The sequence below is a fragment of the Takifugu flavidus genome, chromosome 13, assembly GCF_003711565.1.
Source record: "Takifugu flavidus isolate HTHZ2018 chromosome 13, ASM371156v2, whole genome shotgun sequence".
NCBI classification, from domain to species: Eukaryota; Metazoa; Chordata; class Actinopteri; order Tetraodontiformes; family Tetraodontidae; genus Takifugu; species Takifugu flavidus.
Genome location: NC_079532.1, coordinates 4,561,783 through 4,585,697, shown reverse-complemented (window position 1 = coordinate 4,585,697; position 23,915 = coordinate 4,561,783). Strand labels below are relative to the sequence as shown.

The following is a 23,915-nucleotide window of genomic DNA, read 5'->3' as shown; positions in this document are numbered from 1 at the left end:
CGGACGTCAGATGGCGCTACACTCCGCGCCAAATGGCGGCGGTAGAGCGCTACTGTGTCCAATGTGAAACGCCAAGTAAAGAAGAAGAAGCAGGAGGAAAAAACCAACGAAGAAAACGAAGCAGCGGATAATCAGCTGACAACAATGGTAAAATCTTAGTATACTTTTGGTAATCTTTAATTTTTGCTTATTTAGAACCCCTACAAAATAATTTTTACATAGTCAACACTTTTTATGGCTTATTTTAGATAGCCAGGCTAGCTTGCATCTTGCATAGAGCTAACGTAGGATCCAGTTGTAGCTCGAAAGTCTGACATGAATTTGTTAACAAAACGTTTTTCTTGCAGCGGTTCCGATTCTGTGGAGATCTGGACTGCCCAGACTGGGTTCTTGCCGAAATTAGCACACTAGCAAGGCTTGTGAGTACAAAAAATAAACTATTTTAATTCTTACTATTAAATTGTGTGTATTAAATTTGTGCTGTTGTGTCATTAATTTAACAGTCAAGTGTCAAAATGAAACTACTTTGTGCTCAAGTACTGAAGGATTTACTTGGGGAAGGCATCGATGTAAGAGTTATAAATAATCGAGTAATTCTTTATTATAGTTTACAGCTATGTCAGTTGAACTGTCTGATCTCCTTTTTTATTGTTTTTCAGTTCGACAAAGTTACAAAACTTACTGCAGATGCAAAGTTTGGTAAGTTGTCCTTATACTGTTTGGAGAAGCTTGAACTGTTAGACTGTTTAAAAAACCCGATGCTGTCATTTAAATCTAGAGCACTAAATCCAAACCAAAGTCTGTCTTTAAGGAGACCTCAGGCAAAAAAAAAAGAAGCTTATTAACCATATTCGTCATTTGTAGAACTATGAAACCGATGTCTAAATTGAAGCATACAACGTTGCAATCACCCAGTTACTAGTTTTTGTTGAACACCATGAATTTATGACCTTGTTTTGTGCAGAAAGTGGAGATATCAAAGCTGGTGTGGCCGTGCTCAGCTTCATCTTCTCGAGCGCTGCAAAGTATGATGTTGACAGCGAATCTCTGTCCAGTGAGCTGCAGCAGCTCGGTCTGCCCAAAGGTTAGCCTCGTGCCGTCCTTTGTGCTTTCTTAAAGCACAATATTCTTACCAGACACATACAAAATGTCAGAATAATGTATTTTTATGCTTTTGATTTTATTGATCTTGACTGGCAGAAATTTTGAGAGGTGCACTATCTTAATTTGAGTACAGATAAAATTCCAATGCAATTTTAATCACAGCAAGGCACAAGCATAATCTTAGATGATTTAGTAATGTCCAAAACTGCTTTGTATTCTTGTCTAAATGTGTTGTGATATTTAATTCCACATCCATCCCATTTGTTTAGAACACACAACGGCACTCTGCAAATCTTATGAAGACAAGCACTCTGTCCTGCAAGACAGACTCAGAGCTACAAGCTTGAGGCGTAAGTGTTTCAGTCTGTCCTGCCCTTTTCAAAGAGAAACACAATACAACCAAGGAGTGCTCTTGAATGCTGCTGCTGACACCTCGTGAGTGATTGTTTAATTTTGCCCTGTAATGACTGTAGTGGGACGGCTGGAAGGTGTCTCCTGGCGGGTTGATTATACTCTGAGCTCCAGTGAACTGCAGGAGGTGAATGAACCCTTAATCAAGCTAAAACTGCAGTGTCAAGGAGCAATGCCAGGGTCCACGGAAACGAAAGTGTTTTCTATTTCTGCTGACAAGTTTAGAGTTCTGCTTGCCGGTTAGTTCTGCATCTTCTTCACCTCTGTGATAGTGGAACTCTTTGCTAGGAAGCATTGTTAACTGACTTTGACATTTTTGTCCGTCTTGCATAGAGCTTAAACAAGCCCAGGCTATGATGAATGCTCTGCAGTGAAGACGGTGCTCTTGACCTCGGAGGATAATCCAGAAATTCATCCAGATGCCCCAAGGAAGTTCCACATGTGCCATGTCTATATTTTATTGTAAACTCTTTGTATGAATTAGTAATCATATGTTAATGTCAGTCTGTTTTAATGAACAGTACCCAATTGTGTGTGTTTCTTTGTGGAATTATGTAAAGTACTGTGCATTAAATTATAAAAAAACTCTATTAACCATTCCTATTCTTTTTTTTAAATAAATCTGAAAAACGTTTTTTCAAAGCATACTCTTCCTAGCACCTTAAAACAATAGTGCATTTATGTTGAAAAAGTTCAATGTGTTAAAGAAACGTTCCATTCACCGTCTTAATCACGTCTTCTTCAAATCTCGCGATATTTGCACGCGAACGAGACAGCGTTTCACAACATGTTTTGTAACGTCCACGCTGGGAAACCTGCATTCACCTTATTGCAGGTCAACTACATCTAACTATTCAGCTACACCTCTGTGTTAATGAAGTCCACGTTTAATTAAATCGACACTTTGCCACCGTCGTAGCCTATTTCCTGCTTTTGGTAAGTTTCTTTTACAACTCCTTGCAGGTAATTCATTCTTCCTTTTCAGCGTGCATCCTGAGTGTACCTGTCAATGCACCCCTGCCCAGAATCTTTTCCAAACAGAAATCCAATTTAAATTATGAAACTGTCAAAGATAATAACCAAAGATTACTACGCTGATGACCAACTTTATAGTGCGCTATTTTGCGATACTGAGTTCAATCAACACAAAACCTTATATTATATCTCCATATTAGCTGTTTTCTAAGTTTCCAAGTTAGTCATTTCATAATTACACTATAGTGTATGATGTCCATGCCTTTATTTAGCATGTCTAATGTCTAACAATGTCTAAAAAACAACGTCCAAGTACTTCTGTGTTAACTGTTACCATTCTTCTTAACACCTTTTAGATCAAGCCTCTTAGTTGTTTGATACTATTTATTACTTTACCACTACTATTATGATATGTCAAATCATATTTCTCCCTAAAACACTAAAGAAAGCTGAAATATTTCATTTGCATGATGTAAATTCTGTTTCTCTCATAAATTGTCATTGACCTCAGAACATCATGATTATTCAGCAACTTTGATTTCTGCAGTTGCAGCTTTGCTTGTTCCTACAAAATGCCCGAGGGACCAGAGCTCCACCTGGCCAGCCTTTATGTGAACAAAATGTGTAACGGCCTCATTTTTACCGGAGCGGTCAGAAAATCAGAGGTCAGCAAGAGCCCCGACGTGTCCTTCACCTGCGAGGCTTATCGCATCACAGCCACATCCAGAGGGAAGGAAGTAAAACTCACGCTGACTCCCATGAAGCGCAGGCCAAAGGCAGGGCAGGCTGACCAGCCCATGGACATAGTCTTCCGCTTCGGGATGTCTGGTTATTTTAGACTCACGTCAGAGGATGAGCTGCCCAAACATTCCCACCTCCGTTTTTATTCCAATGAAAAGCCCTCCAGAGTGCTGAGTTTTGTGGACGCTCGCAGGTTTGGTGGTTGGCAGCCTGGGGAGACGTGGCAGTCGAGCAGAGGGCCCTGCGTCATAACTGAGTACAAAAGCTTCAGGTCAGTCATGCTGAAAGCCGCCCTCTCACAACTGAAGCATCAACGTCTGACCCTTTGTTTGTCTCGCAGGGAAAACGTCCTGTCTCAGCTATCAGACCGTGCCTTCGACAGGCCCATCTGTGAAGTCCTGCTCAATCAAAAATACTTCAATGGTATTGGCAACTACCTGAGGGCTGAAATCCTGTTCAGGTGACAGAAATGCACAACAATGGGATCTTTATTAACGCTGTAAAGATGTACAAATCCATTTAAGTAAATGAAAAATCACCTAAACATTTTATAATCAAATTTGAGAAAAAAAAGGGAAGTCTTCACATCTATGAGGAAGAATGCTCCTAAACTTTCCCAAGAAAAGCCTGAAAAAAGATGGATGTTTGTCAACAGCTAAATCCACACATCATTGCTGCCATAAAACAGAGTACTACAGAGCACCTGACTCAGCTTTCAGGTTCACTGCAGGATCCTCAGATTAACTTTCCAACTCTGACGTGCGTCTGCACATTCCAGACAGCGTGTTGTCCTGATCTGAGAAAGCACAGGGCGCCCTTATTCACAGAACAATGCTGTGGTTACCTTGCGAGCTGATTCCAATGAGAAAGAAGACAGTCATTCTCGAGGTCAACCATCATGACCTCAGCACAGTTCCAGCTCCTGTGTTCCACTCTTTTCCCCCCTCCGATATGATCTGAATAGCTTTCTTTCTTTTCTGTGCGGAGGTGTAATGATTCAGACACTCAACAAAAAAGCTTCTTGTCAGACAAAACAAATGATTCTGTACTTTTCTTTTTTAGGCTGAACATCCCCCCCTTTGTACCGGCAAGGACTGTGTTAGAAGTTCTTGAGTCAGAAGATGTCTGTGAAAACAAAATCGCTGTGAAAGCGGAGGCCACAGATACAAAGGTGAACACAAACCACAGCTGATCGTGTTTCACATCATCAGGTGATCGGGCCGAATGATCTGTAATGGCATTTTCTCTCCTGTTGGCACCAGACCTCAGGCGGAAACAAGAACGCCAGGGTGAAAGAGGAAAAGGCGGACTTGCTCAGGCTGTGCCACACAATACCTCTGGAGGTGGTGAAGCTGGGTGGGTTCAGTGTCTGTTTCTGGCTGAAACTCAGCGTTTCTCCCCTTTGTTCACAGTGGGCAGCCTGACTTCATTTTATTTAAACATTTCAGGGGCAACGTTCTACAATCCAGAGAAAGCGGACTACTCTGACTTTGAGGCGTGGCTGCAGTGTTACTGTGTGGATGGAATGAAATCTGTTCGGGACCACAATGGCAGAACCATGTGGTTTAAAGTGAGTTTTTTTTTAAGTTGAATCATCGGTGTCAAGTTTACACAGAAAATAAAGTAAAACAACCCAACTATAAATCCAAACAATATAAATCCACAATAATAAAAGACACTTTTATTTAGATTTTAACAAGTGAAAACTGGTTTAGCGTTAGCAATTAATTCACCCTAAAAATATAAATATTTCAAATACCTGTGTGACAAGTTGCCAAAAGAGAACCAAAGTTATACGTTGTAGCAATTGTGCACATATGTGTTGTGATTTTAGCTTCCATACAGAGCAGCATCAACAGAGGGCTAAAGTTATAATTCCATCTCCATCTTGGGCTTTGACCCAAACCTTTCTGAAAGAACCTCTTGTGTATGGAAGAGCAGCCCCATCATATTTGACTGCTTTCTATTTTCTTTCTCTATTTGTATTCTCTTCTCATGCCATTGTTCATGAGGATAACCCACCCTGCTGACTAATTCATCCCAAACTGTGGCCATGTTGTGTGGTGAATCTTTCTTCTTACTCCAAGTAACATAAGCGGTCTGTCTCGGTGAAAGTCAGGGTCAGCAACAGCCTCCAGAGGTCAAACAGGATATATTGACAAAGATCTGGGGGAGGCTGCAAAAACATTTCTTGTTGCAGGGAGGTTTCCAAGCCCTGCATCATTCTGAAATAGAAGACTTTTGAAGTGACTTCTTCCCAAAGCTGACCAAACTGAGCAATCTGTTAGGTCTTAGTAAATGACCAATAATCCACTGGTCCCCCTTAACTGAGCTACATCGTCTCACATCATTGATCCACTTGTCTGATTGTCAGAGCTATTTTTTTTATTGTTTTCTTATGGCAATATTTTATGCCAAAATATATGAAACCTATAAATCTTAATTGCAGACATTGTGTATAAGCTTGTGATGTTTAACTTGCAGGGCGATCCAGGTCCAATGGTGCCTAAAGGTAATATTTGCACAACACAGGAATGGCTGAAAATATGAGAATTGTCAATGCGTTAAAGGTAATGCTTGAACTGACAGATTCAAAGACACCAAAGGTGAAAAAGAGGGCAAAAAAAGATGACCATGATTATAAATTAGTTAAGAAAAAGGTGAGCATTTTTTATTTTTTAATCATTATAATGAACCCCAGATTGAACTTTTCAAATCCATTTCGCTTTCTTTTTTAGGTGGCCAGAAGTCGCACCGCTAAGACAACAACGGAAAAGGTGATCAAACAGGAACCTGTGATCAAATCAGCAGGCTCTGGAAAGGATGCACACATAAAACAAGCTGCATCAAAGAGAAGAAAGATGGAAATAAACACACCCCAGAATGAAAACAAATCAACTGCACGTAGGAGGAAAAACAGCAGTGCTGTGCCGGCAGATGCAGGTAAACGGATGGGATTTCTTAATCCATGGGAGGTTTTTTTATCAATTTTTTTTGGAATAAAAAAAAAAAGAAGCTTTCATTGTCCTTGTTGCAGGTCCACTGAGGCGGAGTGCGAGAGCAGCAAAACAGAGTGGCAAATAATAACCGGTCCTTTTCTACCATTATATACATGCTTCAGTTTTTTTATTCATGTAAAAATAAATTTTATCAGATGGATTTCAGCTTAAGAGCACCCTGGGGTTTGGAGTTTTCTTCATAAAATGAGGAGAAGAGACACAATCTGGAAAGGCGTGAAGCTCAGGGAGATTCCTTCTGCTGTGATGTGTGCAGGCTGTTCCAGGTCAGGCCTCTCTAACAGATCACAGCTGTAACGGGAGAAGATGAGCATTTAATTTGATTTGAAACCATCATGTGATCAAAGGGCACATTTTTAAGCTTTATTTTCACGCCATTTTAAAATCCATTGTGGTGGCGTACCAAAGCTAATCAATCAACTGTACTTACAGCCATGCTTCCCTGACAGGAAAAGTAGTCCAAAGTGTGGCAGTCAAACTGCTCCCATGTGACTCAAAGAGCCGCACTACAAAGGCCCCCTTCTTGTCCTCAGCCTATTATGTAAAGAGATCAGACCATGAGGTGGTGGAATTAAGAGGACAAGCTCAGCATTTAAGTGGATACCTGTTTAATGGTCTCAAGGATGACCGCAGGACTGCTGACTGAAAAAGCACTCCAAGGAGCGGTGTCGGGATTACACCGGATTGACCTCAGCGGGAAGTTTATGTTGTAGGCGTGCTGAATAACGGAGGCCTCTTGGAAAGTTCCTGTATTCACACCACGAAACACAATTAGCTCAGCACGTAAGGTTCTACGATCACAGAAAGAACAATAAAACTTACCAGCGTGTGGCAGGACTGCATAGCTGAAATGATGAGTTCCCATATCAGCATTGGCATCTGGGGCCTTTGGTGCCCTCAACCTGAGGCAGAGACATCATCTGTTACCATCTGTGCTTACATTACTAACATTTAGTGGACATTACAGTTCTGGTTTACTATTGAAAAATGGACCCGTACAGGGACAAGGTCATAGTGTTCTTGTAGACAGAATAGCCGTATTTGCAGTCATTCAGCAGCGCCACGCCAAAGTTGTGCTCCGACAGATCGGCCCATTTGTGACCCCAAACCTGACGAGGACACCGTGAAGGAAGATAAACAGCATTACTAAAGGCTACAGGACAGAGTGCTTAAACACGAGCTTAAGAGTTGTCAGAGTGCTGTGCTGCACCTCAAATCTGGCCCAATCCCATGAAGTGTTCCTGTGTGTGGGTCTTTGCACATGACCAAATTGGATCTCATATGTAGCATTGGAACTGTGGACCTTCACTGGGAATTCCACCTTGAGGAACTTGTGAGATTCAGCCCACTTCACCTGAAATCAAAGTGAATAAATCAGTCATTTTTCAGATTTCCCCAGCCACCGTTAATCTTCTTAAGTTACCTGTGTGCTGAACTTGAGGTGAGGACACATGGCGTCCATGATTATCTCCTGTGTGACGGTGCTCTTATCGCTGATCCGGAGGGTAAAGCTGATGATACCACGGAGCTTCTCTGAGGTCACAACATGAGCCGGCTGCACTACCTCCAGCACTGATTTCCTAAAATTTTATCAATCGCATGAATAATTGAATTGTTATATGCAAGATTTGATTAAAAAAAACGTATTTATCAGTAACAGTGAAATGACGGATACCTGGTCTGTAGATGGTAGTCCATGACATCCCAGGCATCCCAGTAAAGAGGGACATCATCAAATATGACAAGCTGGTTCCCTTGACAACCATCAGAGATGGCCTCTCTGGAAAAAAGGAGATTACAAAGTGACATTGACTCGAGTGAGCATAATTAATTTTTTCAGCCACCATTGTCAAGTGGATCTTTTCTCACTGTCGTCAGAGACGGGAAAAGGTCACATTATAACCTCCCCAACCTGTTTGCACTGATCAGATACAGTGACGCCAAAGTGCCGTTTTTGTTTACGATAGTCCGTAGAATCCCGTTCTCCATCAGGATGGTGCCATCATTCTGAAATGTTACGCAACACATGTTAGCCAAATGCCCCAAACTTAACCATCTCACAAGATTGTGAAAAACAACATACAGTCTGAGGGAGGAAAGTGGAGAACCTAATTAGAAAACTTATAAACCCCAGTTATTGTTACTGACTGCTGAAACCATAGCAATGGGTGTCCACAAGGACCCGCCTAAGATCGTTCCTGGGTGTGGTCAGCTAGCTCATGGATTTTGGACCACGTTGCTGGTTTACTTCAGCTCTCTGTGGCTTTTCTATGTCTGGATGTAGAGAATAACAACTGCATGAATTCTTGTAGTTTTACCTACCTGGACAGTGACAGAGACAGGTGTCACAGGCTGTGTGTCTTTGACAGGAGAATAACCGATACTCGGGACTTTCACCAGAGCTGCAGAACCAGACATCACAGATCCATGATACAGGGATGTATTTAGAAACACCCTAACAAATATACACATCATGTTTAACATACCCAGACTCGGTTTATCAGCGCCCTCTTGTGTCTGGATGACCTCAAGACGCTCCCAGGGGAGAGAGTTAAAGACACCAGCAGAGCTGCCCTTGGACACCATGACCCCGCAGGCATCACGCAGTAGAGCAGCGCCATCACTACAGATCTCTAAAACACAGTGAGTTGTGCTTTCCTTTTGGATAACAACACAACAATATGGTTTTGATATGACAATATACCTTCGTAATAAGCCAGCGCATCATCAACAACCATCTCTATACAGCTGCCAGGAAGAACATCATGGAACTGGTTTAGGAGAAGCAACCTGTTAGAGAAAATATAATAAAATTATTAAAATAATAATTATTATTTATTCATTTTCAGAACTCAAAATAATGTCTGCACCGCCACAGTTTCTGCAGGATCTCCACAGGATACTGAAACGTCTTGTCTCTACACAGGGCCAAGCTGCTTGCTATCTCAACGTCATGAAGCAGTATCTCACTTTGGCGGTTCCCCAGTTTGATCTAGAAAAAAGTGGATTAAGTTGTAAAAAAAAAAAAAAGCCACTTTCAAAGAAAAGTTAGGAAGTTTATCTCATCAGACTGTATTTTAGATTTTCCTTCTTTTTTCCCAACTGCCTCCTTCATCACACTTCTATTCTACCTTTGCCTCTGTAGTGTAGGTGCCGTTGTGCAACTCCAGGAAGAGCTCACCGGTCCAAGTGCACAGCAAAGATGTGTCAGCTCGAAGATGAGAAAAGAATTTGTCAGGGCTGGACATCTGGACCCTGAGAAACACATGGCAAATGGAAGTAGCGTTGACATAATTGGTTACACCTACATTATTCACTGTCTAAACCATAATTGTTTTTGGTTTGTAATACAGTGACATCAGTATTACAAAAGTGCGGATGGTGACACAACTCAATGTCTGACTAAACAAATCCCACTGGTAACGTAAAAGTGGTGACTCATGTTCAGTTTGGTTTTGATTGTTGATGCTAAAGATGGGACAGGAACTGACCTGGGAAGTCCATCTGTGTCCTGGAGCCGGTGAATTCTGTCCAGCATCAACTGAGACGGTCCCCCGCCACCGTCGCCAAATCCAAACAGCAAGGCGCCATGATTGACTCTGCCTTTGTCTCGGTTGTTTCTCACTGTTTTTACCAGCTGTCAACAGAGGAAACCACCTGTGATTTGATTTTTTTTTATTCACAGGCTCAGTCAAGCTGTGAAACAACAATACTCACATCGCTCACTTTGCCATTCATTTCGTAGGAATCTCCAGGTGGGAAGTGAGTTAAAACCTTGGAGCCATCTAGACCTTCCCAGAAAAATGTATTGTGCTGGAGGAAAAAAAAAAAGAATCACAACTGAAAGCATTTTCATGGGAAAATCACACACTTCACCTTGACGCCTGCATACTTACTGGAAAGGTGTTAACCAGATTCCAGCTGAGCTTCTGTGTCATGAAACTGGAGATGCCACAGCCTTGCATCACTTGAGGAAGTTGGGCTGAGTAGCCAAATGTATCTGGGAGCCAAAACTTAAGAAAACAGAAAAAAATAAGACGAAGCAGGTATGAAAAAGATGAAGACACAGGGTTCTACACAATACACATGAAGAATGCTACAGTTATACCATGTTAAATACTGTTAGGAGCTCCATTTATTGTATGCAGGTTCTTTCTTTTCCTTACCTCTTTGCAGTAGATTCCAAACTCCTGGTTAAAGAAGCGCTGGCCTTCCAAAAACTGCCGCACCATAGATTCACCAGAAGGCAAGTTGCCATCCTAACAAAATATTTATTATCTTTTTGATCTAGTAAGTTGAAATTATGACTGAAGTAAAAAAAATAAAAATAAGCTTTTACCATTTCCACCCACGTTCCTCCAACTGGAACAAATCGGCCTTTCTTGACAAAATGCTTAATCCGGGAGTAAAGTCCTGGGTACCAGCTCTTTACCCAGTGGAACTGTTGGGCCTGATCAAAAAAGAACACCACTGAGGAACCATGCTCATAATTGAAGCAGATATTTAAATGATACAGTTTACTATAAATGGGGAATTACCTGAGAGCAAACAAACACAAAATCTGGGTTCTTCTCCAGTAATTGGATAACCGTCGCCCAACTTCGGCCACACTTGCGGATGGTCTCTTCATAGGGCCAGAGCCATGCTGCACACACAGGTATTAAATACACACTTTCAACTTTTAATGGTTAGTTTTCAAATGTGGCACATGTTATTTCATCTGGGCTTCAAAATTAAGGAGCAAGAAAACTCAGCAGAATCCAACAAAAGGCATTTTCAGAAAACAGAACCTGTCTGCAAATTAAGCCTTATTATCAGTTTCCCACCAGATAATATTATTCCAGACAGAAAGGTGTCTAATACAGTCTATCAGCTAGAAAACAATGGCACCACTGAAAGGATATCTGCATGAGAAGGGCCCAAACAGATAAAGGGAGAGACCTTGGCCTTGACTAGTTCTGCTCACACAAAACTGACAAGTGCATGCAGACACAATTGTTTCTTAAGATTGTTATTTTCCCAAACATTTTTATACACTCAAGGTCTGTCCCTCATCTTTATGTGACAGGAAAAAAGGTTCTGGAACCTGAGTCTATGTGGCAGTGACCCATAGCATGGATGGTGTGTTGGCTTTCTCCATTGGGTTGGCTGAAGAAGGTTTGAGCCAGAGTGTGTGCTTTGGAAAATGAACTGGGATCAGAGGGATCACACAGATTCACCATCTCATTGACTGTAAAGAGGGCCTGGTAACCTCGTTGCTCGCCCTCGCCAAGTTCCTGGGGAGGAAAACAGCAGAATTTTTCAACAATAACTTTAATAAACAAGAAGAAAAAGCGTTTTTGAGGCCGGACCTTCACGATGTCCGTCAATGTCTCAAAGTCCGTCAGCAGCTCCTGGACGCCCCTGTTAAATACCACCAACTCAGCCTTTTTGACAGAAAACATCCGGTTTGGATCTGGAGCTGAAATCATGGATCCTTGACCTGCTCCAAACAGCTGGTTACAGGCCACCTCCATGTAAACTGTGATACTAAAGCACAAAAGTATATAATATTTTCAAAATCTGGTCAACAAGTCTAGATAGTAACAGTTTCAGTTAACTGACCTGTGTGGCTCCTCATCTTTCAGACACTCAGACAGAATATAACTGGTCTTTTCCCCCTCTGTACAAAGCCCCTATGATTACATGTCACCGGGAATTCTGTCAGTGGGTTGGATGTGCACATTAATATAGGCCCGTTTAAATAAATGCAGGTAACCTGAACGGGTTGTTCATCTCTCCAGACCATTGTTTCACCATCGCTTTCCCAAAGAAGATGAACCTCTTTTCCTCTCCAATCCTCTGGTACTTTCACAAGCAATTTAAACCAACAGGTCCACCACCTTTAAGAAACATTCGCTGAAATAATGGCCAAAATGTAAGGGAATAAAAGATTTTAATAATGGTAAAATCAGACTGTATTACATACGTTGGTCCAAAGGTGCTCCCCAATTTATAAGGTACAAATGTCTGCTTGGAAGCTTCTGTAAATGGAATCCTTTTTGAGGAAAGGAAGGAGGAGATGGACTCCAATGGGCATGATTCTCCATAAAGCCTGCAGAGAATAAGATAGTTTACAGCTTGACGATCTCTGACATTATTCTTGCTTCACCAGAAGATGTAATAAAGGGCCCTTGGGAGCTGGTGCCAAAGAGAACCAAATATACTGAGTTCCTAAAACGACAGTCTTCGACGTTGTGGAAACAAATTACTGAAAGAGTGCTAAGAAAGAGCCTTGGAACTATAGTTCTGTCCTTCTGCAGGAGACCAGATTTGCTCTAGGACGCTTCCGCCACCTTGTGGGCAAAAAAATAAGCGCAAAAAATATTATATGGCTAATTGGGTGTAAAATGCCGTAAAAAGGAATGTGATAGAAAGAAAATGATTTACTGAATCTTTCTGGATAATTCCTACCTTCAATAACAATCTCAGCTGGAAACTTGCGTATAATGTGTATTTACTTATTAAAGTGTTCCACCAAGAGTTGCTCACCGTCCTCTTAGATTGCAGTCCGTGAAATAAATGTTCGAGATGAACTTCTCGGCTCTCTCGAGAAGAGTGCGTCTGTTCTTCAACACAGGCTGTCGATACATCTCACCACCTGCAAGGACGGAAATCGACGGAGGTGCGTCCGGTTTCTATGCAGAATTGATATAAAAGTAAACGAAAATGGGTCGATGGTCAAACAGGTAGATGCTAAGGAGAGTCTGACGCCAGGCCACAATAAAAAGAAAAACACAGCGCTGCATCAGGGGTCAAAGGTCTTAGGCAATCTGATTTAGAAGACTTGTGCAATTTTGTCTTCCAGGATTTCTTGATATGAGCGAGACCACACACATCCGTGTTAAGTCTGACTTCGCATGCATCTGATGAACTTGTACTTTACAGATGTTACCTATACATTGATTAGGACTTTTTTTATTATTAGTGTCTGCCGATACCTACTGCGGTTTGCCAATCCCAGCAAGAGGGCTTCCTAAAGTTTACTCCTCTATTTATTATGAGTTTCTAAAGCTTAGCCCTGATATTGTAAATAAGGAAATGGGTCTACTGCTACACGGAAATCAAACAGCCACAACTTGCCTTATTCAATATCCTTTATTCCTTATTTGTGTGCTATTCCGCACAGGAATTGTCTGGTGGCGGCTTGTGTGCAACGCTGTTATGTGGTCGTCGTGGAAAACGCTCAGCACAAACGTTCCGCCCGAATAGTTCTGTGTTTGTATCGATTTTTGTATTCAAAATCAAAGTCATTGATACCAAATCGTTCTGGAGTCTGTAAATTGTGAAGTGCCCTTCTTAACAGTGAAAGTCAAGTGAAATAGTACATTATTTTAACAGAAAGGCTTTTTTTTCCTCGATTTACCATGAGATAGCATTCTTATTTGTTAAAAGGTAACATCGATGACAGCTTGGGCTCATCATTTTACAATTTTACCAAGTGAAAATATTCAAACAACACACTAAATTGTACGGGCATTAAGACTTTTACAGGTCTAATAAAGAGCCAAGTTTGTTGAATATCCAAATGTATTTTTATTAATGCATTTTTGTACTTTGTTCTTGTTCTTTGTTTTTGTCTTGTCATTAATAACTCAGTGGTGTCTAACTTCGTTGTCAGAGCGGTCACTTCTAAATCTTTTTCTTTCTCTTTATTTTACCAAAAATACCTCCGGAAAAGTTACTTACTGCTCAGTAATGAGTGTTAATGAAACAATCTATAATAACTCTGTCCTTAAGTCTCCTCCTTGTGAGGCTCTAAATTTAGCTGGCAGTGATGTAATTGGTACATTAATAGGCAAATTTAAACTGGAACTAAAAATGGAAATATTAAGTGAAACATCTCATGGAATCTATTATTAAATTGGCAATAGCTCCATGCCCACAAATTATGAAAGGCTAAATCGAACATAAGTCTTGGCACATTGGCACATCTTCTGATTGAGATTGTGGTGCTAAACAACAGACTTTTTTAGTTTTTATTGACATTTGTTGACAGCACTTATTTAGACAATACATTAACATGTACATCAACAAAAAAAAAATCAGTGGCTCAAATAACCTTTTTAGCATACTCTTAAGATACTGACATGTGATTTAACAAAAGGTATAACAACTGTCAGAGTCGCTGTGATATTACTGTTAAAGAGGGATGTATATTATTGGACTATTTTTTTCCAAGCACGTAATACACACATTAATCCACCAAACAAGTTCAGTCCTCTTACAGTAGAGGTGTGTTTTTATTTACAAATACTGTACTGGGAGCGCAGTGAACGTGGGAAGGACGAGTGAATGACCTTCCAGCAGTCCCGTGGTCATCTGTCTTCCGCCTGTGGACTTCTCTCTGCAGTCTTGTGATCAGACTAGCAGAAAAGGCCCAGGGGTCAGCCTACGTGCAGCAGAATGACACAAAAGCCTTTTTCTGTTTCTTTCTCATGCTTCATTCACAGAGAATGAGCTGTGTGTTTCCGTCTTTAGACAAAGCGAGAAGCCTTTTATTATGAAATCAATGGAGCAGCTCTAAGTACAGACTTGGTGAAATGTGGTTTAGCCCTTCCCTCTCAAGCCTCTCAACATCAGGGATGCCCATCAATGACTGCCCCCTATTGTGTGGACAGTGGTTGAGCATTTCTCCGGTCAGTGCGAAGCCAGACTAAGGGAATGGTCTGACTTGACCTGAGAGTCTCACCAGTTCCACTAAGGCCCTGTCTGTCCACTGGTTCTTCTTCAGAAGCTCACCGCAACACCAGACAAATAAAACATTAACGCTACACAACGCATCATTTAAATGTCCGGCATGCCACGGTGGTCTACGACATACTGCCTGCCACATCACAGGACGGGACATCCAGACTGTGGTGGCTGCATGGGAAAGAACTCAGTGCCTCCTGAAAGTTCAGAGCTGCATGCAGATATCATTATGTGATCTATTTTAATCTTTTTATTTGTGTCAACGCCAATTTCCCAGGACATTTCATAAAAAACACACAAAAGAGAAAAACAAAGTCTGATGATTTCTTGTGTACTGAGTTCCAGAGAGAGAGTTATACTCTTGAGCCGTATTCATCTTGTTCTCCAATGTTGTATCCAACACTTTGATTTTTTTCCTGCTGTGCACCAGATCTAAAGAATGTAAGAGGTAGAAGGAATTATAAGAAACACATTTTGTCTTTTGTTTTTTTTGTTTTTGTTTTACTTTTTTGTCAAGTTTGTCAGTTTCTTCATCTTTAAGAGGTTTGGCATAAATGTGATGAATCAGAAGGAGAGAAACTGGAGAAACCTAATATACTCTAATACCATTTGTAGTTTGCTGCAAGATTTTGCATATGTGTTCTCAGCTACAATAATGGAGTTACGACTGTTGAGTGGTGGGTTTGTAGGCCTTACCTTTTTTGCCTGAAAAGGCAGCATATTATAGACACAATAAGAACCATTCCCAAAGCAGAGCACACCACTGCGGGAACCATTAAACCTGTAAAGTTTAGATACACAGAAACATTAAGGATTAAATACTTGTTACTCCCCCATTTACGATGGATTATTTAAAAAAGAAATAATCTTTTGAAACACATTTGTTTGCAGTAAAATGTGTAAATCTGTTAGTTATGATATGTATGTGATCTCTTTTAGAAAGTTAAGCCATTATTATGCATTTGTTACACAAACGTACATACCTGACAGACACGGGGAAAAGGTAATAATCCTCTTTAGCGAGTCTATTTCTTAGTATCACACAATACAAAAATGGCAAAGAAATGTTTTTGAAGTGAATCGAAAGCAAACATGCAAAAAGAAAATCCACATGCATCAATGAACATACCAGTGTTTATCCACGAAGGGTCACCTAAGTAACAGAGCAAAAAGGAAAAAACAGTCTTTGCTGAATTATATTTTGCAGTCAAAAGCATTGTCTATTGACCGTGTTGATCTTAATGGCATACTGAACACATGTCATCGCATAAAGTGTATGTTAACATATTTCCGTAGATATTTTGGTTCAAAGTTCTGGCTTTCCTTAGCCGATTATAGCATGCAACATCAGGGTTGATGAAATTGGATAGGACATGTGTGTTTTCAGTCATTTGTTCATTTCTGGGGGTGTGCTGGAGCATAGTGCTGTGGGCATTCTGGGATACATCCTGATCGGGTCACACAATCACACCAACATCTCTGGTCAGCCTAATGGGAAGGGATATGGAATGGAGGTATGAAGCGGGAATGAAGCGTCTCAGACACAGTGAGGAAACAGTGGGAATCTTGCTCACAGATTCCGGATTACAGGAGTGCTTAAATGGACCGATGGATGGATGGATGGATGGATGAGTTTGTTATTGGTGGTTTGGTGAAATATGTAATCAGGCATGTATATTCCATGTAAAATGCTTTTATTGAGAACAACTCCATGTTTACAGTAGCTGCTTCTGTACTTAAACAGAGTTCAATGAATGGCTCCGAAAAATCATCAAAACTAACAGAAAGCACTTGAAAGGATATTACAAAAGTAAGGGAGGAAAAACAATGCAAAATACAACTGATTTATATACTAAGGCTCTGATTTTTCTTGGGAAACCTGCATCTTCGTATGCTGGTGGTCAGAATTTGATATATTTGTCAAAGCTACACCTGAAGACGAGTTGCATACATTTTAGCCTGTGCCTGACATAAAATGCGATATGTTTATGTGCATCTTGAAAAAAACAACTTTATATTTAACCAAGGAAGGAATCTGTCTAGTCTTCCCATTCCATTGGTAGCACCCAAGAATGTGGACGCTTAGGACCAACAGCAGGGCCAAAGAAACTGTTTTTTCTTCCCTTGGCTGTTCCAAAGGCCTTCTGTTTTTGAGTCTTCAAGGCTTTCCTTAGAGACAGATCCAGCTCATTCGCTTCATCGGTTGGTGGCCTTCCTTTGAGAATATGTCTGATCATGAGGAGGCTTAAGTCTGACTTACTTTCCAGGTAGCTTCTGAGACATAACTGAGGATAAACTGTGTCCTTGAGAGTCTGAACCAGCCGAGTCTCAGCATGGGACTGTATGAGCCGAGCGAGAACTTTCTCCTCTATGCATACATAGCACATCGCCTCTTTAGCCAAACCTAACTTTCCTGCATAGGGGACATTGTGACTCTTCTTCACTGGAGACCAATTCAGCATATGTTGTTTGGATCTGACCGCAGTGTCATGAATGTCATCTTTCTTCCAGCCATGATGGAACTTCTGGGAGCCGCCTGGTAGGAGCTGATGGAGCCGTTCATCAGCCAGATCAGCAAGGTCTCCAACTAGCAGCTGCTGAACAATTTGCTTCCTTCTCATTGGAGATATGACTGTGGGAGTGCTGTGCAATCCTTTGCCTGCATTAGACACACATCCAATTACAGCTTGTTAACCATCCCAGCCTGTGGGATTTTCCCTGGAACCACCATGTTCCTTAACACCAAGCATGCAACAGCGCCACTAGTGGTGACAAGCAGAAAGCACAAGCTACCAGAAGAGGATTCCACAGCGCCCAATAAAAGCCCGGTGCCATTCGAGAAACTTTGCTCCAAGAAGCCCTGAAATTGATGAAAACGTGCAACCATACCATTCCCTATAGGCATAAATACCACAACATTTAAGCAAGCCATTTTTTTTCAGCAGGTTGCTTCCAGACTCAGACAAGTGCATCTACTTCAGTTAATTCTAAAGCTGGTTTAATGACACGGTAGATGAAAGGTCAACTGCAAGCATGTGACGCTAGACAGAGTGCGACAGCCATAAGCACGGCGAGAACAGAAAGACCCACGCACTGTTAAAAACCTGCGCTTTTGCCATTTTAAAGTTGAGCAGCAGCAGGGCCATTCATCTGACCTTTGCTTTTCTAAGAAAGACACATATGCACTTTAAAGATCATACTCACCCTCCTTAAAAGATACCAGTACGATTCGACTGTCCATAGGCTGTGGTTTCCTGTAGTTGCTGTTCAGCATCACCGAGACTGAGTCTTGGGCATGTGAGGAGAACAGGGTTGTTGCCAGGGCCATATACTGAGACAAAGCAAAAGAACAAAAGCGCATCAAGCAAAGAACTTTTACATTGTGATTAATTTTGAGGCACATTCTATTATGATCCCCACTGGCAGAGCACCTGTTCATGAGATAATGTCACAGGATTCCTGAAGACTGTCCACAGGACACTGGGATAGCAGGGAGGAGTCGTCAGAGAGCCGTCGTAGCGATAATACTCATTTAACTGTGTCGGCAGCAGTGACCTGATGTTGAAACCAGGCACCTGTACTTTTTGATCTACCAGTCAAAATACACACATACATATTTATCACCAAATCAGCTGATATTCAGTCTGGAAAAATGAGGAAATAGATGCAACTTTGGGCTCACCTCTGTATTTAATACCATTCAGGAACTTGAGAAACTGTTCAAAGGCTGGATTGAACTCCCCGACCTAAAAGATAAATATAGTAAGATGGTGGTGCTGCTTCACAGAAAGTCACACATTAATGTCCTTATCATCTGAGGCCTCACCTCAATCAGCACTCCCAGCACAGCCAGTCCATCAGATTTGTCCACTGCCATGGATATGTTGGGATACTTGTCTGAATTATAGTGTACGATGTGCATCTGGAACATCAAACAGTTCAGAAATAATCTGTAGCTAAAAGGACTAGCCACGGAATAATGTCAAGGTGATTATTTGTGCTACTCTCTGGAGTTTTCCCACAATTCCCTCTCCTAAAACAGTGGTACTAAGATGAACAACTGTGGTTCTTGAGTTGGAAAAACTTGAAAGGATGGAAGTTTGTACTGAAACCACAGAATCCTAAATGTGCCTGTGCAGCAGCTGGTGGGATCTGGTAGGAACACACAGTTTATAACCAATTCTAATTCTACTCACTGTCAGTATGGAAACATTCCGCTTTCTTTTTATATAACGGAGGTGACTTTGTTTCAAACTTTACCGTTTGCTTTGCTTTAATTATATAAGTAAATTAGAACAACAGACTATGTGAAAACTGTTGGGAATGGACACATTAAATAATATAGACATTTGCTCCTTTCCAGAGATGGAAAAAACAAAGGTTGGAACTTGTAATTCCCGTAAACTCTACACACACTGTCACCACGTGCAAATGAAAGCTGACCATAAAATCCCTAGTGGTGGAGATTTTGGAGACTGTTGTCGATCTAATTGCGAGTTTTATGCGCGCATCCAAATGCACTTTACAGTCCAGTTAAGTGGACAACAAAAGTGGAAGAATAAACAGTTAGCATTATCTCTCACTGTTGGAATGACTCATAGACACGTCTCTCTCAGTGGAAGTGGAGCCGCAACAGTATCCTTCAGATGTAGATGTTCTCTGGTCTGCCAGTCAAATGTTTATAGGTTCAAATCAAAGCATTTAAATGAAATCATTTGTATATTCCAGAAAATAAATAATTTGACAGAATAGACTAAAGTTTCAACTATCCATTAATCTTAGTAGTAATATCTTATTACAGGGTTTAACAATCTAAAACTGTGAACAGTGGTTGGCAGTAAAGAGACTCAATAAATGTCTATAATCCAGATTCTGATTTTAACCTTTGTATAGAATGATTATATTAGCGACAGTGTCGATATGATTTAATGCGTAAAAAGTTATTCACTGTAACATTCTACATATATATGCTTGTTGGAAAATCCCCACAACAGTATCATAACCCATATTGTAGAATGTATCTACCTGGTTTTAAAGCATTTACAGTTTAAATTCAAACATTTAAAGGATGTAGAGGAATGTGTTTGCTGCTGCCTCCGTTTACCTCTGCTGCATACTGCTTGTTGTTCACCAGGTGCTCCGAGCCCATTGGTTTGCTGGAGGAACCCCAGTGAAAATGGAGTTGGGCTGCAGAGTAATAGTGAGGCAGGCCGGATATGTACATCTTAGACGGCAGGGATAGTTGTACTGTGGACCAGGAGATATGAAGTCACATAATAGAGCAAAGTAGAGATTTTTTTAGATGACATCAGAGACGAAGGAATTCACTTTATCTAAATTAAGCCCGTCAGCATGACTTGTTCTCCACTGTCAACATCCGTTCTTGCAAAAGCAGCTCAGTTATTTTTAATTCTTTTTGAAAGGATGACGCTTTCTACCTATCTGTCACTGCCATGATGAGTGTTTACCAGCGCGAAACCTCCGTCAGCTTATTTTAGACGCGCGTCACATTGTTGATGCTGCTCGGCCGGTGGAATGCACCCTTGAGCTTTTGTCTGGTGTTTGTGCCCCATTGGTGGCTCACAGTTTACGTATGCTGTATTACACCAACTGAACGGTGACTACACGTGGAAGACATTACATGTGTGTTTGGCTGCCTGGAGTTTGCCTGTAATTGTCTGAAACTCTGCACCGTGTGGTTTGGTGCCACAGTAAACCTCGTCTTTCTCCATCTTGATATCAAACTGTAATTCAGTGAAACTGTATTCACCGAATTCAGATTCTGCACTCTAAGGCATCTCTTGATAATATTGTTGTCAAGCAATAGAGGACAATAAATACCAAAATTAGCACCTTTTGATAGGATACTTCAGAGACAGAGCGCGTGACTCATCTCTGCTAGTATTTTCCAGATCATATTTAGCTTTAACTTCTTTCATTCTGTGATGGGACAGTTAAGATAATAAGAGGGTTATTACAGAAAATTGGTGTTGCACCAGAGGCACATATTATTTTCTCTTGGTTAACATAGGAATTAGGTGAACAAGAGGAACAGACTGCTCTTTGTTTACTGTATACGCATTCTTTCTAATGAACAGCTTGATTTATCTCTTACTTTCCTTTTACTACTTTGACAGAAAAAACAGGCACTCACCGGAATGTCCATTGTTTCCAAAAGTGAGTTGCTCGTTTGGTGACAGGTTGTAGTTTCGAACATTAATGGGGCGTAAAGTTGGGTCAAACCTCATCAGCTCTGAGTTGATGTTGATTGGAGACTGGAAAGCTCCACCGCAGTAGGGGTAGTTTTCATCCCAGTGGTCCTGCCCCTCTGGCCCTGCAGTGGCATCAAGGTTATGGCATCAGTGTGGAAATTGATGTGTTATCAATCACGTTAGGAGATGCACTACAATTTACAGTGGCTAATTTTATATGCCAGTGGTTTGTTTTTCAGGAATGGGAGCGGCTCATGGATTTCCTCAAACTTTAAAAAAAAAAAAAACAGACAAAAAAACAGTAGACATTGAGTAACGTGTGTTGGGAAAACTCCAGAGAAAATTGCATCTATTCAAATGAAAAGGTTTTCCACATCAAAGACAACAAATACGCAAGTCAAATCTTGCAGCTTCCGAAGTTGCTGCATGAAGTTATGAAAAAGCATAAGGGACATGAAGCGAAGCGGAAGAAAAAACAGGAAGTTATGATTTCAGATTGGTTGAATTTGTGTGACGGACTCACACGGAGCTTTTCAAAGCTAATAATCAATGGCACTTTAGGATCCCTCACACAAAAAGCCACATTTGATTGGTTCTCATCCGCTGCACACACAGCAACAACTCATTTACAATCTAAATCATCCATCATTTCCTGGATGATTGAATATGAACGACACAGCACGAAGCTTGTCCCAAAACCAGCTGTCACTTTCCAGACAAATGCAGTCTGATTGGAGGAGACGTTAGTTAGATTTAGCTGTTTCTGCTTCAATAATCCATGAAAAGACAGCCAAGACAGTACCCCTCAGTCAACTATTTTTGGCTGTGTTTTAAGTTGTGTCTTAAAAATACACATAACTGCAACTTTTTAAAGGTCTCAGCACTGCTTTAAATATATTACACAGTTTCTGTGACAAAAGTACAGTAGTTTTCACGTCAATTCTATGTTCCGTTCTCTGCTTTGTTCTTGTATTCGGGCTGGCGGGTTGAGGTGAAACTAAATGTTGTGACTCAACCTGACTGTGTGTCAGAAAATGCTACGAGTCCTCCAGACGTCACCGAGAGGCTTCTGAGTGTAACTGGAGATGAAATCTGCCACATTGCACTTTAGAAGCCAGAGGCTGTTTAACATTTATCCTCACTACTCATCACAGTCTTTCCATCACACAACTTATACCACAGAGCTTAGGAAACCTACATTAAATTTGCGTAAGGGAAATTGTTCTTGCTCCAGAAACAAAGCTGGAATAACGTCTGATTGCAGATGTGATCTTCCCGCGAGGACTCATTTTCACATTAAATTGTCCTAAATATAAGATAAAAATGACCCTCATTCTCAAATACTTTCCTAAAATACAGGTTTTTGATGAGTCCAATTCCATGTGCTGTTTCTGTGTGTCACATTTAATCACTGACCTCAAAAGACTTCTAAGAGGCAGCGACTTGATGGCGAGAGGTCACGCTCTGAGGATAGTTTATGTAAGAGATAGTCATGGTTCAAGAAGTCGCTGTCAAAAGTCCTTAAAGACAAATGCAGCCAACTGCTTATGGAATGTAATAACTGCAGAGACTGTAGCTCTGGAGTTACATTATTGGAGGTGATGGAGTGTCAGCATTCATAGGTCAAAGAAAGGACAGTTGGTTTTGGTCATTCTACAAGCAACAACAAGGAGCGAGGTGGGATGGATAACTACATTTAGCACTTTTTAACTACAAGTACCACTACAATCTGCCACAAATTATACGGTTTCTATCATACTTACCCGCGTATGTCCATTTGGTACCTGAAACAGGCAGACAAAATAGTTCCAGCGTGGCACTAAATAGTGTAATAATATGATATGGAGAAACAAAGCAACAACAGAAACTGGTTGTTTTTTGTTTGTTTTTTTGAAAATCAATAGAAAAAAAACTCAGGGATACCTTAACTTTTAGAGAGATTACTTTCCCCCCCAAATCTTAAATGATGAGCAAATACCTTTTCTTTCTATCTTTATTTATCTCAGTTTAAAAAGCAGCAGGTTCACGCTTCGTTTTGTGTTTTTTCTTCTTTTTTTTTCAAATGTCCATTAAAAGTCTTACCATGCCGAGCTGTGATGAAGCTGAGCTGCAGCAGCGCGATAGATGAGAAGCTCAAAAGGCGCATCTTGACTTTCTGAGTGGACCAGCCTGAATTTGACCGGAGCCTTCAAGCCTTTATATTCGTGTTGTCGTCTTCATTACAGATGGCCATGACGTCAGAGACACAACAAAACCAGCCCCATCTGGTCACCGGAGGGTGACAGCTCAACTGCTGCGACCGCATCCACGCGCAGCCTCTGATTAGGGGCTCCTTCTAGCGAGGAAGTGAGAGTTGGATGCGGAAAATGCTGACCGGCATGTGTCAAACTGTGTGCAAGTGTGGTTGGAGATTCAGAAGACAGCCGGGTGACTACATTTCAACAATCTGCGCACCCAGGCTGCGCGGCTCAAACGCATGCTATTGGAGTTTTCCCACCTGTCTGCAGGTTACATGGTCCAAAACATTCAATCAAATTTCAAAAAAGATGCTGGATGAACGAAGCGCATTTCTTCAGTGTTTTCTCTTTTCTTTTTATATTTTAAGTACAATCATACACTGTCACAAATAATATATACTGGGATTTTTGAAGCACAAATTTGACTAGTTCTTGTGAGCTCACATGATTTTGACGCGTCTGTATCACTTAGATTTGGGATCATT

The 23,915-nt window shown here is 41.0% G+C and overlaps 4 protein-coding genes across 13 annotated transcripts; 2 read left to right on the top strand and 2 right to left on the bottom strand.

Moving 5' to 3' along the window:
- Positions 1–5: 5 nt before the first annotated feature.
- Positions 6–2,105, top strand: commd4 (COMM domain containing 4). Its single transcript, XM_057051842.1, has 8 exons — positions 6–147; positions 348–419; positions 504–569; positions 660–699; positions 965–1,084; positions 1,374–1,454; positions 1,578–1,754; positions 1,849–2,105. Exons 1-8 carry the CDS (start codon positions 145–147, stop codon positions 1,887–1,889), a joined length of 600 nt encoding a protein of 199 aa, XP_056907822.1. The 5' UTR covers positions 6–144; the 3' UTR covers positions 1,890–2,105.
- Positions 2,106–2,276: 171 nt separating this feature from the next.
- On the top strand, positions 2,277–6,406 carry neil1 (nei-like DNA glycosylase 1). Of its 3 annotated transcripts, XM_057051841.1 has the most exons (10): positions 2,280–2,451; positions 3,038–3,502; positions 3,572–3,691; positions 4,294–4,402; positions 4,494–4,587; positions 4,680–4,801; positions 5,716–5,743; positions 5,821–5,891; positions 5,970–6,174; positions 6,269–6,406. In XM_057051841.1, exons 2-10 carry the CDS (start codon positions 3,063–3,065, stop codon positions 6,313–6,315), a joined length of 1,236 nt encoding a protein of 411 aa, XP_056907821.1. In that variant the 5' UTR covers positions 2,280–2,451; positions 3,038–3,062; the 3' UTR covers positions 6,316–6,406. The 3 variants fall into 3 exon arrangements, with proteins under 3 accessions (XP_056907820.1, XP_056907819.1, XP_056907821.1); XM_057051840.1 differs by having other exon boundaries at positions 2,277–2,451; positions 5,821–5,885; positions 5,970–6,406; XM_057051839.1 differs by having other exon boundaries at positions 2,278–2,451; positions 5,970–6,406.
- man2c1 (mannosidase, alpha, class 2C, member 1) lies at positions 5,877–13,447 on the bottom strand. 4 transcript variants are annotated; one of them, XM_057051835.1, is made up of 27 exons: positions 13,371–13,447; positions 12,780–12,925; positions 12,217–12,342; positions 12,007–12,130; positions 11,853–11,923; positions 11,600–11,777; positions 11,335–11,524; positions 10,787–10,893; positions 10,588–10,698; positions 10,415–10,507; positions 10,145–10,261; positions 9,966–10,061; positions 9,740–9,885; positions 9,380–9,503; positions 9,119–9,240; positions 8,953–9,038; positions 8,735–8,881; positions 8,571–8,650; positions 8,161–8,255; positions 7,924–8,028; positions 7,672–7,828; positions 7,459–7,602; positions 7,248–7,357; positions 7,071–7,150; positions 6,853–6,995; positions 6,679–6,782; positions 5,877–6,539 (listed from the first exon to the last, which is right to left on the bottom strand). In XM_057051835.1, exons 2-27 carry the CDS (start codon positions 12,878–12,880, stop codon positions 6,428–6,430), a joined length of 3,069 nt encoding a protein of 1,022 aa, XP_056907815.1. In that variant the 5' UTR covers positions 12,881–12,925; positions 13,371–13,447; the 3' UTR covers positions 5,877–6,427. The 4 variants fall into 4 exon arrangements, with proteins under 4 accessions (XP_056907815.1, XP_056907813.1, XP_056907814.1 ...); XM_057051833.1 differs by having other exon boundaries at positions 11,335–11,777; XM_057051834.1 differs by having other exon boundaries at positions 11,335–11,777; positions 12,780–12,888; positions 13,371–13,421.
- Positions 13,448–14,252: 805 nt separating this feature from the next.
- On the bottom strand, positions 14,253–23,548 carry ca12 (carbonic anhydrase XII). Of its 5 annotated transcripts, XM_057052697.1 has the most exons (12): positions 23,276–23,542; positions 22,957–22,977; positions 21,136–21,315; positions 20,086–20,228; positions 18,808–18,903; positions 18,664–18,727; positions 18,413–18,570; positions 18,186–18,312; positions 16,111–16,134; positions 15,965–16,012; positions 15,678–15,762; positions 14,253–15,413 (listed from the first exon to the last, which is right to left on the bottom strand). In XM_057052697.1, exons 1-12 carry the CDS (start codon positions 23,337–23,339, stop codon positions 15,335–15,337), a joined length of 1,089 nt encoding a protein of 362 aa, XP_056908677.1. In that variant the 5' UTR covers positions 23,340–23,542; the 3' UTR covers positions 14,253–15,334. The 5 variants fall into 5 exon arrangements, with proteins under 5 accessions (XP_056908677.1, XP_056908678.1, XP_056908680.1 ...); XM_057052698.1 differs by lacking the exon at positions 15,965–16,012 and having other exon boundaries at positions 23,276–23,532; XM_057052700.1 differs by lacking the exons at positions 15,965–16,012; positions 16,111–16,134 and having other exon boundaries at positions 23,276–23,534.
- Between the last annotated feature and the right edge of the window lie 367 nt (positions 23,549–23,915).